This window comes from Rhinolophus sinicus, linkage group LG14 (genome assembly GCF_036562045.2).
Source record: "Rhinolophus sinicus isolate RSC01 linkage group LG14, ASM3656204v1, whole genome shotgun sequence".
Lineage (NCBI taxonomy): Eukaryota > Metazoa > Chordata > Mammalia > Chiroptera > Rhinolophidae > Rhinolophus > Rhinolophus sinicus.
In genome coordinates this window covers 2299155-2318369 of record NC_133763.1, presented here as the reverse complement: position 1 = coordinate 2318369, position 19215 = coordinate 2299155, and the positions used below count along the sequence as shown (strand labels likewise).

Below are 19215 nucleotides of genomic sequence, written 5' to 3'. Positions count from 1 at the left end.
TGTGAGATATATATATATATATATATATATATATATATATATATATATACAATGGACTACTACTCTGCCATAAGAAAAGATGAAATAATGCCATTTGCAACAACATGGATGGATCTTGAGATTATACGTAATGCTAAGCGAAATAAGTCAGACAGAAAAAGTAGAGAACCATATGATTTCACTGATACATGGGATATAAAACTGAAAACAACAAAGGAACAAAACAAACAAATGAAACAAAAACTCACAGACAATAGTTTAGTGGGTCCTATCTTTCTTGATGATTACATTTCAAGGGAATGGCTTCTAGATCTTGAGAAAAATACTTCTGAATTGTAAAATATTCACATTTCAAAGGGGCATAGAAAGAATTTACAATTGCAAGTTTTCTGAAGTCGGTGCTGTAAGTAAAAGGAAGTCAGGTAGATTGGGGGACAGGGGGTTATCACTTTGTGAGGGGTATAAATGTCGATTACATTGTTTTGTACACTTGAAACTAATGAAAGAAAGGGAGAGAGAGAGAGAGAGAGAGAGAGAGAGAGAGAGAGAGAGAAAGAGAGAGAGAGCTGAAATGTAGAATTTTTAAACAGTTGATATAATGGTTACAGGATACTAGCTTGGCTCTGACGAATAATGTGATGTTTTCCTGTCAACACCTTCCAACCATCTGCTAAGTACAATTCAGCTGGCAATTAGCTTGCAATTAAACCAGCATGTCAAAAAACTGAATTACCAACACAACCAATTCTCGGAGTTCTATTAATGATAATAGCTATGCAGCACACTGAATGGAATAAAAATGCTTTGAACATAAATTCCAACAATTCTAACTTGTTTTCTGAATCATGTGTAGCTTCTGAAATTGAAATGAGATGTGCAGAAAAAATAGTCGAATGTGAGGATTGAAACTGAAAATCACATTCTTACCGGCGTGGCTTCTGGGAGCCTGGGGCATTTCCCCTTACATAGAGCATTCACCTGTCACTTGCACGTCTCACCTTTGATGACCATTGTTCAGCTCCAGCACATACCCCAAACTAAACAGACTCCTTCATTTTTTAATTTAAAGTGGTCTGGTTACTGAAGAGAACCAAAGCACTCTCAGTGTGTCCAATTAGGTCTTTTGTCTAAAGATACCGAGGGTGCCAGAAAAATGTATACACATTTTAAGAAAGGAAAAAACTGTATTAAAATTGTCATACTCAATATATACCGATAACAAAAGATGAATACAAGTCATGTGTATACATTTTTTTGGCACCCCGGTATATTCGAAAGCAGCCCAGGCTACGGAATCAAGAAAACCTGAAGTGGGAATTCCATTTCTCACACTTACTAGCTGAATGACCGTGGACACCTTACTGGGTGGATGTGTGCCTCAGTTTCTCCACCTGTAAAATGATAACAAGCCTCCCCTGCATGGTGTTTCAAGGTCTAAAGTTAGTGAATATTGCACGGTCAGCATTGTGTAAGACTTGCTTACTTGCAGCCATAATAACAGAAACCTTTCTTTCTGCCAAAATCCATGACTTACATAAGATTAGAGAGCTCTTTTAGGCATGAGCTGCTGGCCTGTTGGTTCCTGATACACTCTTTTTAAAAATTCTACAACTAGCTCACTTTGCTCACAAAAGAAATCTGTGGTCACCCGTCACTCTCACTTCAGTCAACAGAGACTCCAAATGATGTGGGGTTCACAGGCAGCTGCCTCCCGTAAGCGGTGGGAGAATTCATGTTTCATTCTTCTCCTGGAGACTCGTCCCTGTAGACAGAAAGGATTGTCTTCTAGGAAACTCTCAGACCCCACATTTGCCTTGGCCCGGGTGTGGGGCTGCGGTGTAGAATGTGGCAGAGAGGTTTCTTCCAACTTCTGTTCAGATTCCTCTCCTTGTTACCATGGTGCCAAATTCAACAACCGCTTTGATTATGAAGATCTTCTGACACCCAGACATGTATTTTCGTGTTTCAGTTCCACGACAGTTCGTGAATATATTCAGCAAGTAAGACCCTGAATATATTCAGCATGGAAGACCCTGAGTTATTCACCAGGGATACAAAGATAAATAAAAATGTTTCTGCCCCAAAGGAGCTTTAGTAGCAGAGCCATAAATGTGTGTGTACGTGCACGCTCACACATCCACACACACAACACATCCACACTCACAATGAGAAGTAAAAGTGATGGTAGGAAAAGAATTACACAGGCAAAGAGACTGTTAGAAAGTTAAGAAGAATCTGAAAAATGCTCATTTCTAGTAGAAGTAAAATGAGATACTCATAAAAATAGAACAAGTTGCTTTGCTTCTTTCTATTTCAACAAGATAATTACTGGATCAAAACTGCTTGTTACACTGTGAACCAGCAGTTTAATAAACAAGTGTGATTTTATTCATGGAAGCTTCCATTGTTTAGCACTTCCCACTGCGGCGGTGACAAAAATCTGTGATCGTCACAAATGACTAAAGCACATGCTGATTGTGTGCCATTGAACTTTTATGAATTGATTACCATTGTAATTAAAGCCTTTTTTCTCAACCCAGATAATGTCTTCCATGCATTTAGCTTTTAAGTTAATGAATGGATGCATGAGCATAAGTTATAGAGTTTTTTGCAATGAACTATATTAAAACACCATTGCTTTTGAAATAGGCCCTGAGAGGAATTACATGTAAGCTGTATATTAATATAAAAACCGGAGAGTAACTTAAAACACTGTGTCTGTCCAAACCGAAATTCAGGGGCCACGTCAAAGCCAACATTGTTTTTAGATTATATGATCCTTAATGATTAATAGTGATGAATTATTTTGTCCACAAGTTCTCTGGACAAGTAATCACTACAGATTCAACTCAAGAACTATTTTGAGTCTTTTACGATAACATGTTTGTGTGGCCTCTATAATTTAAGAAACATTTACCTCTTTTTCCTCATTTGAGCAGACAGAAACTCTGTGATTTTTTTTTTTTATATTCATCTTGCAGAGAAGAAAATTACAGTTAATAGGACTAGTCATTAGCAAAAGTATGGATCTCAACTCGTATATCCCTCTAATACCTTATGTTATCTCTTCTCTGGATCAGGCATTCAGTAAGGGGTACACAGCACATCAAAATATTTCTTGAAAATTGACTTGTACGTTTCACTTCACAAAAGGTCAACATCTGTGTTATCCCCTGTGAGTGTGACAGTATGAACTCAGAAGGCAATTGCTCAAGTTTCCAGGAAACTTAAACACTAATGAGAAAAGGGAAAACTACAGTGGAACTACCTATGGCATTTGATATGGGCTTCAGTTGATCAAAGGAAGAGACACCACGTTCAGCTAGGAAGCTCGGAAAAGTCAGCTTGCATCCCAGAGATAACGGAAACAGACTCCTCCTCAGAGTCGAAGGAGGGCTAGGAATCTTTTAGGTCTGGTCCTACATGGATTCTCTGAAAATCCACTATGCTGCTTCTGCCGGAGATGTTTCTAGAGAAAAAAAAAAAAAAAAAAAGAATATTACTTTCAACATCAAAAACGGATGGTCCTCAGAGAAAAAATATTTCTGTAATCATTAGAGAAGAAATGGATATGCCAGACCAAATGGGTTTCCAGTATAGTGTCAATTTTAAGCAAAAGTCCATTTATGTGTTATAACAAAAGAATAAACACAATGGCCTAAAATTGAGAAAGTTTGGCTTTAGGAAAATGTTGCGTCCAGTGCAACACGGGCAGTGAGGGTGCGAGAAGGGGCAGCTTTGGGTTAAGTTTTTAAGAAAGAAAGAAACAGAGACTTAATGCAGTTTAAATCTCAGAAGGCCAGGAGTCTCACAGTCATGAAAGACTGGAGCCCAGATTTGAGCAAAATGATGGTTTTTATTGGTAAGTACACAAGGGAATGTTATTGTTTTTGATACAGTCTGTGAGACTCATTTATCACGTTTTAGAAATAACCCAAACCAATTATGTTGATCTTTAAACAGCCGAAGCAGGAAGTCCTTGAGGTGAGATATGTGACTCCCTTGAGGGACAAATATCACATGTTGAAATTGTTTTGCAGAGCTGAGCAGAGAGAGCTTAATCTTATCGCTCTAAAGACTCTTCTCACAATTAAGTGAGAGGGGAAAGCCAGAACCAGTAGCGGCTTTTTCCAGGCAGGGGAAAGGGGAGGCAAGGCCTCTTCCCAAATCTTTCTAAGGCAGCTCTTTTTGGGGGTCCCCGCTCGGTTCCGCCTGGCTTGAGTTGTTTCCCACGTGGAAATCTTACTAGTCTTTGGCTGCAAACCATCTTTTGGGGACCAGACAGAGAGACATGAGGTGAAAAATATTGAGATAAGCAAAGTCCCAAAGAGGCACAGTCTCACAGACTCTTCTTTCCTCAAGGAAAGACACGGGGGGACAATCGGCTAGGCTGTTGTGTGACAACAGGAAAAGTTGTAAGATTTGGGAAAGTTTTCAAGGTACAGTTGACCCTTGAACAATGAGGGGGTTTAAAGCGCCAACCCCCCTGCATACATATGCTACATGTATTATATACTGTATTCTTGCAGTAAAAAAAACTAGAGACAATAAAATGTTGTTAAGAAAATGCTAAGGACAGGAAATGCATTTACAGTACTGTACGTATTTATTGAAAAAAGAAATCCATGTATAAGTGGACCCACGCAGTTCACTCCCACAGCTTTCCAAGGTCAGTGGTATAGAATAATAATTGTCCAATCCCAAACCTCCATTCCTTTCTTTCTTGAAATACCAACACCAGGTTTCGAGAGGCAGAGCCTTTGAATGAGCACCGCGGTGACCTAGAGGCCTAAAAGTGAGGGAGTTGGGCGAAACGTACAGAAAACAGTCTGAGGAGAAAGCGTGGGAGGTCAGAACCAAAGTGGCCAGACCACTGTGAGGTCCAAAGCCTCAGTGATGGGTGGGAGAGGAAGTGGGGGAGAGGGAGGCGTGACTCCCGTCAGAGCATTCCCAGCCTTTCAGCGCCCCAGCTGGCCTGCCCGTCCCAGCTTTGTCCCGTGGGTGCCCGTCATGAGTGTGTAGGTCGGCCAGCCTAGGCTCAAGGTCTAGAACTGTGGAAGTGACGTGTGGAAGGAAGATGAGATGAATAAACCTAGCAATTCTGTCGGTTTGTTTTGGGGGTTTTGTTTGTTTGTTATTGAAATATATTCGACATATGACATTGTATAAATTGAAGGTATACAACATGTTAATTGGGTACCTCTGTACATTGTAATATGATTTCCATTGTAGTGTCAGTTAGCACCTGTATCAGCTTACACCAGGATCTTTTCTTTTTAGTGGTTGAAATCATTAAGATCCAGTCTCCTAGCAAGTTTGATGCTTAGAATACAATCTGGCTGTTGTCTGTATTCACAGGCATCGGGGCTCTAGGGCTTGTTGCAAGTTCGTACCCTTAAACTTCTCCTATCTCGCCCTCCCCCACCCACCCCCTGGAAAACACCACTGTACTCTCTGTTTTCACAAGTATGGTTTGTAGCTTCCACATGCAGCACTTGTCCTTCTCGGTGGGACTTAGCTCATTTAGTATGATGTGCTCCGTAACAGTTAAATTCAGGGTGTAGGGCTCTGTATCTTTTGCCTAATTTGCCTATCTTTTAATCCAGATACTTGGGGCATCTTTAGATTAAACCTTTTTTTTTTTTTTTCTTTGACTCCCTATTTCCCTATTTAAATTGGATGGTAATTTTCTAGATTTAGAAAAAAAAATCTGGGTTAAGTTTTACAATAACTTCTGTATAGCCTGCATAGGACTTTCTATGCTTCATTTGTTGAGCACTTATTATTGGCAAATCACTATCCCAGACACTTCACTTTACGACTCCAAATCTTGCAAGTTAAGCAGTAGTGATCCTAATTGTGTGGATGAGAAAACCCAGGCTCACGGGGGGGCTAACATTTCACTTTGCACATCACCACAAAGCTCGTAAGGGAGGATGCTTGGTGTTGAACCCAGGCCGTGTAACACCAGAATTTTATTCTTAACCATGGCAGTGAACCACATCTGCCAACAGAACGTATCCTAAAATTTCAAAGGATTGTTCGTATATAAACATGTCTAAAAGACAACATACCTGCTTTTGTGCTTTTTTTGTGAGTTTTTGTCTTTTTCACTTAGTTGGAATTTGTCAATGAGCTTTCTTCCCCCTCCTCCTTTGAGTGAACAAGTTCTGTGTTTTATCTGCTTTTTGCTTCACCCTCTCCCCTTTTTTTGCTGTATTTTCTCCTCAAAGAGAACATCCTTATTATAAAGGACTATATATAGCCAGAAAGATCAATCTGTTTGTGTGAGTGTTTATTTGTCTCCGTACTAGTGTCATCTGGATTCCCTATTTTCTCGAATTGCATTAAAAGACAAACATGCTTACATGTAAATGTACGAAGTACACGATTGACATGACTAAGTTGGTCCGTGTCTTCCTCACACCCTTAATAGTCCACAGAGTTTAAACCTTTCGTAGGCTGTGTTTTCGTGGTTTATCCAAATGGCTCATGAGCAACCCAAGGTAGTCATTTGCTTTTTCCCCCCCAGAAGCTCAGAAGAAGCAGTTGGAGGCGAGTATAGAGCTGATCCAAGATGAGTGTGTGTCAGAGAACGCAGATCACTCGACAGAGGAGCTCACAGAAGGAGGGCCGGACGCGGACGGAGAGGAGATGGCTGACGGGGTAGAGGCGGCCTTCACTGAAGATGGGGGTCGTGAGCTGGTAGGAACTCAGTGTTTGGTGCCCACACCCTGTGGGAACAGCACCGCATGTCAGCAGCTTGTTCATTCTAGAAGAAAGATGGTGTGTTGGGAGCTGATGTCTTTCTTATGTGCATATATTTAAGGCAGCATCCATACAGTGCTTTGCACATAATAAGTGCTCAATACGTTTTTTGGCTAATGTGAAATAGAAGTGAGGAGATGAATGAACAGATGTACTATATACGAGATGAGCTATATTGAAAGTCCCAAATGAAAACCCGATGGTTTTCCTCAAATACTCCATCATGAAAGGAATCTTGCCTGTGTAGATATGTGTGAACAGCACATGGATATAATATTGCGGTAACAATGACCATTTGCGGGAAGATCCCTAGTGCCCCCCTTATGTCTTAGTGTCATTCGCTGAGGTTCGTTGTCTATACTAGTTGCGTGGCCAACGGTCCTTCCTAAGGTCTGCTCACTAAGACGACCCTTTGCTGTGTGGCCAGCTCACTTCCTCTGTACCTGTGCTTCTGGAAAGTCTGTTTTTATGACTCGGTACTTAGCTGAGACTTCATTCTTTATGGGTGTTATTTTCCCCGTGCTGTAATCATTATACTGCTCATTTGCAGATATCCTTTCCTGTGTAACCACAACAGGGGCTTGGTAAAGATATGCTGATGACAGTGCTTTTTCTCATATTTTATCAGCCATGAAATTAAATATTCTGTCTTAAGGGATTGACTACGAAAAATGATGAAAGGGTATGGGTGTGTGTGTGTGTGTGTGTGTGTGTGTGTGTGTGTGTCTGTTTTGCCAAGTCTCAAGCATCTGGGGAATAATCCTATTTAACTTGACTTATCCAAGGTAATATCAGACCCCAGTTTGTTGTGAGACCTCTTGCTACTTACCAGTTGTGTGGTCATGGTGGCGGTTCTGTTGTGGTGGCCACCCGATCATAGTTATATTTATGGAACCCTACATTGGTTTTTAACTCTCCAGCACTGATTAAATTGCATGGCACCTTAAACTTTCCAAGGTGAGCTTTGAACAATCACTTTTATGTCTACAGAAGTCTGCGTTGGTTTGAAGGACTGAAGCACCTGTGTCTGGAATTGTTTGGATTGTAGGAATCTGTTAAGCACGGACTAGCATGAATGAAGGACCAAGTTTCTCCGCTTCTCCTCAGGCAGGGCTTTCATTCAACCGCGTTGATTTCCATCACCTTTTCTGATCAGACTAGTGTTGTCACCGTGCAGTGTGACTGCTCTCACCCAGGGCTCTGCATGCCGCCAAGTCCAATGGAAACTTCTCCATTTTTATTTTAATCTCTCAGCAGAATTTGGCTGAGGATTGGTTACCTCCACACTCCCTCCACACTCCCATTTTAAATACTGTGGCCACCCAGGGTTTTGCTTAGGTTCCTTCCACTTCCTGCAGACTCTCCCAAGGCGACTTCATCAAATACCAGAGCATCAAATATTATCTATAGGCCAGAGATTCCTAAATTGATGTTTCTACTCCTGATGTCCTTCTGCAATTCTAGACTCGAGCATTTATTAGGTTGGTACAATTGTGGTTTTTATTAGGTTGGTGTAATTGTGGTTTTTGCAATTTTTAAACTATAATTACTTTTGCACCAACCTAAGAAATGCCCATCTCCTCATAGATCTCCAACCAACAACTGCAATGTAACTTGCCAGCAATAGTCTTGACTGTTTTCCATCCATCTCATTTCTTCCCTGTCATCCTCATTCTGGCAAACAGCATCCTCACGCACAGTTGTTAAAACCAAAAAGACGAAGATAACCTTTGGTCCCCTCCACCCTCCCCACTAATTCTACCTCCCCATCAGAGCCCGAAGCTAGTCCCATCCCCCCTTCAGCCCAGACAATCCATGTTCCACACAAGAAGGATGTATATCAGATAATGCGACTCCCCTGCTTAAGACTCTACGGTGCTTTTCATCCCACTTAGAATCAGGATCGCAAGTGTGTGACTGTAAATTGCAATGACGTGGGGTGCAAGATGCTGGTAGAGAGACAACTTGGTGAAGAGAGAAAGGGGATTGATAACGGCATATACCTGACCCAGGACTGCTGCTAGGAGGAGCTGCAGTGTGTCCAAGAAGCACAAGCCTGGCGCAGCGGAGACATTCAGTTAATTCTCTGTGCCTGCTCGGGAAGGTGTAAATCAGGCCGCATGATACTAACAAAAATGCCTGCCCCAGCTTCATATGAACCCCTGCCTAGTGGCAGTACCTTGCCACCCCCACCCTCAACCTCTTCCAGCTGTTTCTGGGGGTCCCAGGAAGTGTCTCAACTATGTCAGGAACATGTCTGACTATGTACCCCACTGCCTGCCAGCCACCTGCTCTCCCCTGGAGGGTCTTGCCACACTTCATGCAAGACCACACGCTCTCTGCCTCTTCCACACCCAGAGATGCAGCACCCACAAGGCACACCTGGGACAGGGTCCCTTCAGGTGTCAGTGTGAAACCATGACAGCCCGGGTCCACATGACCACTGAAAGAATGATGCCGACCCCTGTCCCCCGCTCCAACCTGGAGACTGTCCGCCAGAACCCAGGACACAGCGTGAGCCATCAGGAAAAGCTTCCCAGGAGCTGCTGCCGGAATATTTGTAATTCTTCCCTGTTTTTACCCTTGTCCCTCTGCGCATCGGTCTCCAAACAGCAGTCAGGGCCATCCCGTTAAAACCAAGCCAGGGCACGTCATCTGTTTAAACTCCAACAGCCGCCAGCCTCACACAGAGTAGAGACATGTCCTTGCCGTGGTCTCCGGAGCCCTGCTCCCTCTGAGACCCTTCCTGCTCCCTCTCAGACCTTCCCTGCTCCCCTGAGACCTTCCCTGCTCCCTCTCAGACCTTCCCTGCTCCCTCTTGGACCAGGCTCCGCTTCCCTCCCACTCCCCCAGCAGCAGCGACAGGGCCTCCAGGCACAGTGCTCAGCGGCTGCCCCAGGGCCTTTGCACTTGCTGGACCCCTGAATGTGCAGAACTGGATGGTGGGGCCAACATCGTAAATAGCGTTGATGTCCTGCTAAATGTTTAAAGTTTACCTCCTTAACTTCAAATAAGTGAATTGGAAATTGCCTGGACAGAAGAGAGAATTAAGATGCAATGCAACCGAGTGGTCTGAGGCAGACTGATTGTTCTGGAATGAGATAGAAGCAGGGTTTCCAGGTTTAACAAATAAAAATACAGGACTCCCAAGTAAATCTGAATTTCAGATCAGCAATGAGTAAGTTCCTAATATAATCATGCCGCAACTATTACACGGGACATCTTTCTGACAACAAAATATTATTTGTTGTTTATCTGAAATTCAATCTGAACGTCCTGTAATTCATTTGTCAACGCTCCACAGAAATGGGCTTGGACACTGGCCTTAAACAGATTATTCAGCTTCTGTGTTGTCATCTGTGAAACTGGAATAAACACACCCTCCTTGTAGGGCTCTTGGAAGGACTCAATGAGATACCCGTGAACTTCGCTGAGCCAAGACTCTGTCCCAGCGTGAGCAAGGAAGTTGCTACCATTGTTATCAGTCTTGCAATTATCGTCATCATCTCGTTTTGCATGCGAACCTTTCAATAAACCCTTCCAACATTTGCAGCCACACAATCTTCACATGGAATTTTGTGTCTTTCAAGTCTGTAGAGATTCAGATTTCTTAAGAAGCACTTCTTATTGATAAGAAAGGCTTCAGGAAACAAATGCCATATTCTGAGAAGAATCATGCTTCACTTTCATCTTGTTCAATTTTTCTTCAATTTTATGCTTGCTGGCTGACTCAATTCAAATGAATTCCTTTTCAAGTCCCCTTCATGTGATATTTAAAAAAAATAAAAAAACAGTAATATTGCTAACTCTAGCCTGTGATGATATATGGTTTTTCTTTTAGTTTTTGCTCTCTGGCTCATGTGATGTGGCCGCCAGTGCAGGAACAAGTGGTCGATCATGGTTTTAAAGAATCTGCATGTGTAAGAAGCCTTGTATATGTCACATTTTCTATAATCATCCAGCCATACATTGATGAACACAACCACCAAAAATTTAAATAAAATAGTGGCAACTCAGTAATGTGCCAGATATCATTAGTCAGTCACTAAAGATTCAAAGAACGAGGCATGGTGGTATCTGATTTTATGTCACATTCCTGGGTAGGAAAGGGGATACTGCAGCCAGAACAAATAAACAGATATGAACAAAGCCGTGCGATACGTGCAATTATCACATGAATCATGACAACAGAGTGGGAAGTGAAATGACAAAGCATATGAAGCAGAACAGACTTTTCAAAGGTTGTGACATTTGAGCTTGTTCTTAAAGAATGAAGCAGCGTGTGTGAGGGAACCAAAGTGTTAGGTGGGGTCACCAACAGGTAATAGAATGCACCAGGAAGAAAGAACTCAGCGTCTGCTGAAAAGTTGGTTGGTTGGTTTGGCTAAAGCAGTGGTTCTCACAGGGTGGTCCCAGAACCAGCAGCATCATATCATGTGTGGAAACTTGTTGGAAATGCAAATGCTCAGAAAATACCAAATTCTCAGGCTCTAACCCAGACTCACTGAATCAGAAACTCTGGGTGTAGACCTCAACATTCTGTGTTTTAACAAGGCCTCCTGGTGATCCTGACACCTTGTGACCCTGACTACGGCAACAGGGCTTCCAGCCCGAAGCCCACAGACTCATCGAGGTGCTTTGTTGTAAATACCAAGGATGGGGCATCCGCCTAAACCATTACATCAGAGTGTGTGGGGTGGCGTCCCAGCAAAGGCCCAGAGATGTTTGAGAGCCCTTGAGGTGGAGCTCACGGTCCATGAGGAAGAGGGGAAGTGGACACATCCCCAAAGAGGAAGTGAGCACGTGAAAAGTCACCCACAATCATTAGTCTTCAGGAAAGTACAAATTAAATTACAATAAGGTAACACAGCACATCCTCCAGAATGGCCAAACTGAACTGTTAGAATCAAATGTTGGCAGGATGTGAGTGCCGACACTCCACCATGGTTTGTAGGCAGGTACAATGCTCCAGCCATTTAGAAATAGCTGGCAATTTCTTATAGAACTGGACATAATGAACCAGCAATTCAACTCCTAAGCCTTCAAGAGAATGTACATCTCGAAAGTACTTATGTAAGAATGTTTCAGCAGCTTTACTCGCAGTTTCCAAAAACTGGAAACCATCCATCTGCTGGAAAATGGATATACAGAGGTGGATATAGTCATGCAAGAGAGACCACTCAGCAATAAAAGGCAGCAAGCTATTCCCTGCAACAGTCTGGGCACACCTTAAAAACACTGTGCTGCATGAAGAGGTTTTGTACAAAAGAGGACAGTATTGTACAATTGCCCCCAAAGGAACAGAGGTAACCTGGAGGGTGAGAGTCAGGGGCAGGGATGAACTTTGCTGGAATGCCATCTGGCCTCACCCTGAGAGTCTGTTACAGTTAGGTGTGTTCTCCAGAACTCACACAGACCCTCTTGGGACACTCACTTCCTTGCTGCTACTATTTTTTTAACAATGTCTGTCTTGCAAGAACCCTATGATTTCACGCATAGATGGGATATAAAACAGAAAGCAGCAAACGAACAAGACAAACACATTTATAGACAAGGACAACAGTATGGTGGTTACCCAAGGGGAAGGGAGTGGGGAGGGATGAAAAGGGTAAAGGGGGTCAGATATAGGATGACAGAAGGAGACTAGACTTTGGGTGGTGAGCACACAATGCAATATACAGATGATGTGTTATAGAATTGTACACTTAAACATACAAATGTCTGTCTGTCCAGCTAGGCTGGGAACCCCTTGCAGGCTGTGTGATCTCTTGGGGTGGGATCCCTCCTGCAAAGCACAGTGCCCAGCATATGGTGGGGCATACGGGGATGGACGAGGGGAGTATGTGGAGGGTTGCTGGAGTATCGGCGGTCTTTGACACACTGTGTCGTGTGTGTGTGTGTGTGTGTGTGTGTGTGTGCGTGCGTGCTGTTCCTTCCCAGTCATTATCTTGTCTGACTGGTCAACACATCCCATGTCTCAAGACCATTGTCACCTGTCATGAATCCATCCCAAGCAAGGCCCCCAACCTGTCCTGGACACTGTGGGTTTGCTTCTGTCTTTAGACCACACTCCTTATTTCATCACACTTAACTTATTCTGTTTTGATTAGTGATTTCCCTTCTCTCTGGCTCACTGATCTGTGAATTTCTCAGGGCTTATTTTATTTGGTATTTTTTCTTCGTGCGGTGCTTAGCACATGTTAATGAATATTTGTTAAAGAAAGAGAGGAAAACATCCTCAGATTACCCCCAACTCTGGGCCCCTCATCGTTTGGAAGCCCCTTTTATTGTGTATTGTAACCGGGTTGTGTTCTAAACATTCCTCCTGTATGCCTGCTCTCCGTGATTTAAAGGATTATTGTCCAAAGCAGAGATGGAAAGGGTTTTCATTATAACTTGTTTCCCTGCGTCCAGGAGGCACTGAGGAGGAGTGACAGGAGACTTAAAACCAAACGTCAAAGTCAACACAGCAGTCTCCACTCTGCTTTGCTGGTTATTGCCTTCCATGAGTGATAAAAATGCAAATTTGAAGTAACCTGAATGTAGTTAGCAAAGCTAGATCGCCAACGTGTGAAACAAACCAGAAAATAAGCCTCTCTCTCACCCCCGATCTGCAGTGGTTAAGCCCAAACAGTACAGAAAAAGCTGAAAGTCACAAGGTCATAATAAAATAATCTTCAGAGAATTCAGAAGTAAAATCTGCCCAGAGACGTAGCACAGAGGCTGTGATCCCAGCTGCAGTGAGGAGGTCGTTAGGAAATACATTTTAGAGCTATGGGGTGTGGAGATGTGAAAAGTACTGTTTAACATGCAATTTCCAAACTGCTTCGAATGATGTTAAAAAGTGGAATTGTAAGTCTAGAGTATAAATCCAAGCAAAATAAAATATTTCACTATCCCAGAGTTTCTATACAGAGAGAAACAAAAAAGGAGAACAGAAAGGCTCCACGTCTTTTGTAAATGAGAGGCAGTCCAAAAATAAGCCTTAAATATACAAAAACAGGGAAAGAGCCACTTTTCTAGAAATGCTATAATGTGCTAGAGGAAAATAGAGCAACCCGAAGTATTAATGCTGTCAGATTTCAAACAGCTAGTGATGGTAGTTGTTGGAGAATTAAAGCAATTGTGCCAACAAAGACCCTTTCCTACCAATATAGAACAGAAATACGCTTCTTGAGTAAACATTCACAGATTTCCATGCATGTCAGGTGACACCAAAGTGACCACCATGTCAAATGAAAATCGGACTGGATGGAGTTAAACAAGCAAGGAAGACTTTATTCAAGACTATTGCAATGGGAGACAGAGTGAACTCAACTCCATTGAAGTAAAAGGCAGCACAGTTTATAAGCCCTAGGGTGAGCTGGTGCAAAAGTACTGGGGCATTAAAGGGGAGGCTGGTCAAGGTGATTCGAATGTCCAGATTTGCTCATTGTCACTTACCTAAAGTGGACTCCTACCTTCTCATAGAGACTGGGAGCGAGGGACACCATCTCCTTCAATGGTTACATTTCAAAGGGGTGGCTCCCAGGTCCTTGAGAGAACAGTACCCAAGCTGTGAAACTGTCAAGAGGCTGGAAGAAGATTTACATCTCAAAGGGTCAGAGACAGAATTTACGCTTGCAAGTTCTTTTATATAGACCGGGTGTGCCAAAAAAATGTATACACATGACGTGTACTCATCTTTTGTTATTGGTATATATGGAGTATTACAGTCTTAATAGTTTTTTTTTTTTTCTTTCTTAAAATGTGTCTACATTTTTTGGCACCCTCTGTATATTAGTTTCAGGTGTACAAAACAACATAATGGTTAGACATTTATACCCCTCAAAAAGTGATAACCCTCCTCCCCCAATCTACTACCCCTCTGACATCGTAGATAGCTGTTGCTCTACCATTGACTGTATTCCCTATGCTGTACTTTATATCCCATGAATATATATATATATATGTAATTATAGTTGACATTCAGTACTATTTTACGCCAGCTTCAGGTGTATAGCCTATTAGTCAAGTGTCTACAGAGTCTATGAAGTGATCCCCCTGATAAGTCCAGTGCCCATCTGACACCCTACATAATCTTCACAACATCACTGAATATATTCTCCACACTGTATTTCACATCCCCGTGTCTATTTTGTGACTTTGTGACTAGCAATTTGTACTTTCTAATCCCTTCACCTTCTCCCCTACCCCGCAACCCCCTTCCCGTCTAGCAACCATCAGTTTTCTCTGCGTATCTATGAGTCTATTTCTGTTTTGTTTGCTCGTTTATTCTGTTCTGTACATTCCACACATAAGTGAGATCATATGGTATTTGTCTTTCTCTGTCTGACTTATTTCACTTTGCGTAATGTTCTCTAGGTCCATCCATGTTGTTGCAAATGGTGAGATTTCATTCTTTTTTATGGCAGAGTAACACTCTATTGTATAAACGTACCACCGTTTCTTTATTCAGTCGTCTACCAATGGGCATTTTGGTTGTTTCTATGTCTTGGCTATTGTGTATAGTGCTGCAATAAACATAGGGGTGCATATATTTTTTTGATTAGTGTTTTTTATTTCTTTGGATAAATACCCAGGAGTGGAATTGCTGGGTCATAGGGCAGTTCTATGTGTAAGCTTTTGAGGACCTTCCATACTGTCTCCCACAGCGGCTGCACCCATCTGCAATCCCACCAACAGTATGTGAGGGTTCCCTGTTCTCCATATTCTTGTAACAGTTGTTGTTGTGTAAAGTCAGTGCTCTATGGGTGGCCGGTTAGCTCAGTTGGTTAGAACATGGTGCTAATAACACCAAGGTTGTGGGTTCGATACCTGCATGGGCCACTGTGAGCTGTGCCCTCCTTAAAAAAAAGAAAGAAAGAAAGAAAGTCAGTGCTCTAGGGAACAGCAGACCAATAGTCAGGAGGAAACCTCTCTGAAGTTTAGTCAAGCTGAGGAGAATTTTAAGGCGCCTGGGTCATTCGGACAAAATCTCCCACATTTTATACAGCAAAGCAGGAGGCATACATCCCCTTAAGCTAAAAGGCTAAATGAACCTCACAACACTCTCTTACAGCTCCTAAGAGATCCGAGAGCTATGCTTTTGCGTGTGTCGGATTAAACACAAATATGAACTTAGGAGATGCTTCGCTGGACAGGATTATGGCAAAGGAAGATGGGACTATGACAGCAGACAGCCTTGACCATGGGGTCTGCATGCGTCTCAAGAGTTAGGCTAAAGGGGTTTTTCCTTGTGTGTCGAGGCGAAAAGAAGGCTAGAACGAATTGCATGTGGGGACAAGGGTGGACGGGTGCCACGTGGCTAGTGCATCAGGTCATGGTTTACTCCGGGGCCAGCCTGTTTTCCAGGAAGACCCCTCTGGAGGGCTGTGTACTGGCTCAGGCTGATGGTGGGCCAAAGTTCGTTGTCCTGGAAGAAAGAGAGACGCTACAGCAAACGTTGGTTCACAAGCATGTTATGCTCATTGATCAGCAGGGATAAACAGCTCAGCTAATCATTTATGGGACCAAGTGTGCGCATGTGGAGGGTCTGTGTCTGGCTGTGTCACAGCAGAACAAGCGGGGATCAGTGAGTCTTACATACATCATCTGCAAAGGGCGGTTCTTTGCAGTAAGACATTGCCCAGAATAAAAAGGTGGGGGGAAGTAGGGGGGGCGGACTTAACCTTCACTGTTTTTTTCAGGATAACAGGGCAAGGAAAATTCAACGTTATCATATATCTAGAGGTTATTTGGCCCAAAATCATGGAGACATGTCTACACGTAAACACTGGAGAATGGGTTGAATCCCTCCTGGGGTTTATCTCTATGTCAAAAGTACGAAGAAGGAGCCAGATTCACTTGACCTCCAAAGAGACACACTAAGGGGAAATGGTCTCTTGCCTTTTTTATGGAGAAAAGCACTTTCATTTGCTCTTACAAAGTGCAGATATAGTGTAGCATTCAGTTCAAAGAAAGGTCATTTGGGTTTTAGATTCGGATGGACAAATCTTTTAATAGACTTACGCAAATCACGAGTCTCTGAGGCTTGCTTCCACATCTGTTAAAGGAAGTTTTAGCAAGTTATTGAGAGGATGAAATAAGCTCAGGTTTATAAAAAAAATCTCTGCTGTAAGTATGTGAATGGCAAACGTAATCTCTCCCCTCCAGTAACAAAACTTAGTGAAAATGCCAATTGCAGGAAATTTTAATAACTTTGAAAGGAAAAAAATTAAATGATTTGGTTACACTCTTTATACACTTCCCTTCTGAATGTCAGGTTCCTCACATTCCGGCATATTTTGTTAGCAACAGCATCTCACACCTCAAGACACTCTTCTGAGATCATCTCTGTTGAGCTGCAGTACCAGGGTTTGCAGGTGAATGCAGAACCGTTTGAAACCTTTGAGAAAAGCTACAGTGGTTTCAGATTTGGAGAAATTTATTTTCATTTCGATGGGGATACTAAGAACTGAACTGGTGGAGAAGTGATCGTCCGACTTAGGGAGAAGGATTGATCAGTTACTTCACCATTCCTAATCCGACGTAACAAATTCTAGCTTTTCGTGTTTTCCTTTTTGGATCTCACTGCATCCCCACCCCCAACTCTCACCATTGGAACCTTGGTCCCCTCACCTTGGTTGATCTGAACCCTGAGACTGGACCATTTGTGGGGAGGGATTCCCATCCAACTGATCAAATACCAACACACACAACATAAGGAGCTCTGTGGGTTAGAACTGTCATATTGCGGCTGCCTAGGAGGTCACTGCCATTGTTCCCTTAAGGATGAGTAAGATGCCACATACCAATAACTATATGCTGCACTCAGTTCTTAAAACTACCCAAGCATGTGGTTTGCTCAGAACGCCTCTTTCTGCGCAGATGAACAAAACCCAACCGTAGTTCTGACGTTGCCTAGCCAAGCAACACCAAATCAATAAACTCTTCCAAGATTCTGAGAGGCAAACTCCGCTTTCTCTCCCTGCACATTATCCCCAAATCCCAAAGGGCAAAAACTATTGGAAAGAGGGTCTTAGTGATGGTTAGAGTTTTAGGCAACAGAAGCAATTTAACCTAGATATGTGTCTTTCCATTCGCGCCATGTTTATTCAGTCAGCCATCAGATACTTAGTAAATGATTATTGTGTGCAGACGCCATACTAAGCAGCAGTGGGAGGTGGTGGATAAGAAAGAAAAAGGCTCTTTGGGGGGTGGAAGGCTCATCCTTCTCAGAGGGAAGCTTACATTTGAGTTAGAGGCTTACATTCTAAAACAGTCCTCAATCTGAACAGGTTGCATAAAATTAATTCAACGACTAGAGTATTATTTCATTGTTAAATACCCTTCACTGTTACTCAGATTTGAACTTGCCAATTAAAAGGTCTATTTGGAATTCACTGAAGAAAATAATATGACAGATATGTTAAACAGAGGGCCTGTTAAGGGTAGGTGATTTTTTTGTTAACCACCTATAGTTAATGAGTGACTTCTAAATTTGTAGATTTAAGGAATTTAAACAATATGTGATGTTAAAAAAATGCTGACATTTGCACAGTATTTTTAAGAAGTAAAAATAGTTTGAGCAAATAATGTAAAGCATAAGAAAACCAAAATAAAGAATTTTATTTCTACAAGAAAATAATTCTGTACTGTGTGAACACGTGTGGGTGTCCTTAGCAAAACTCATTACATATTTTTGTAAAGGTTTCCATTTTTCTGTCAGCCACTCAAGAGAAAGAAAGAATTCACTGATTGCCTAGTAGGTGTAGATTTGCTTCATTTGACTTTTAAAGGATCATTTTAACTAGAATTACCTCCAGTTTATGGGGAAACGTAAAGACTCTACAAATTGCATTGGTTAAAAGGGCATTTAAAAAAAAAAAAGGCTCTGTAACCATGGAAACATCATTTAGAATCATAAAATTTTAACCACACTTTGTCTGTATTCGCTTCCTGGTTTCTAACGCTGCCTGGATGCACTGAGGCATGTCGTATGCATATGCCATTAAATTCTCAGGAGCTTTTCATTGTTTACTGTTTTTGAATGGACGATGGGGTGTCAGAGAAAACTCCAGAGACACAGCTCAGGTGACCATGTTCCCCCATTAGTTTCACCAGGTGGAAATCAGTGTCTTAGACCTTTCTACCTATCATTATAGTCAGAGAATCACATAGAAGTCATCCCCTCATCCTGTTAAGTGATGTGACACCCCTGACACAATGTGACGTATCCCTTGAATTTTCTGGTGCTCACGTTATATGAACACTAAGATTACCATTCGATTTTAAAGTACCATTTTATTCTTTCAGATCTGCATGTTAGTCATACTTCCTATTTTCTCTACTATTGAATCTATAAAAACACTGGAACCTTTAGTTATGTTTTCTTTATTCTAGCTCTAAAATGTTAGGCACAAGTAGTGTTCTATAGGAAAATATCAGAAGCGATTTCTTAAATAC

The 19215-nt window shown here is 42.2% G+C and overlaps 1 protein-coding gene across 22 annotated transcripts in view; it reads left to right on the top strand.

Moving 5' to 3' along the window:
• RALYL (RALY RNA binding protein like) overlaps window positions 1–19215 on the top strand; it is an 846180-nt gene that overhangs the window by 816587 nt on the left and 10378 nt on the right. For 16 of the 22 annotated variants that reach the window (XM_074318489.1, XM_019726291.2, XM_074318479.1 and 13 more), the window contains one exon: window positions 6533–6705. The exons of 5 other annotated variants lie outside the window; for them this stretch is intronic. In XM_074318489.1, coding sequence (XP_074174590.1) covers window positions 6533–6705 — 173 coding nt within the window. The remainder of the gene's footprint in view (window positions 1–6532; window positions 6706–19215) is intronic. One more of the 22 variants, XM_019726281.2, reaches the window with a different exon arrangement.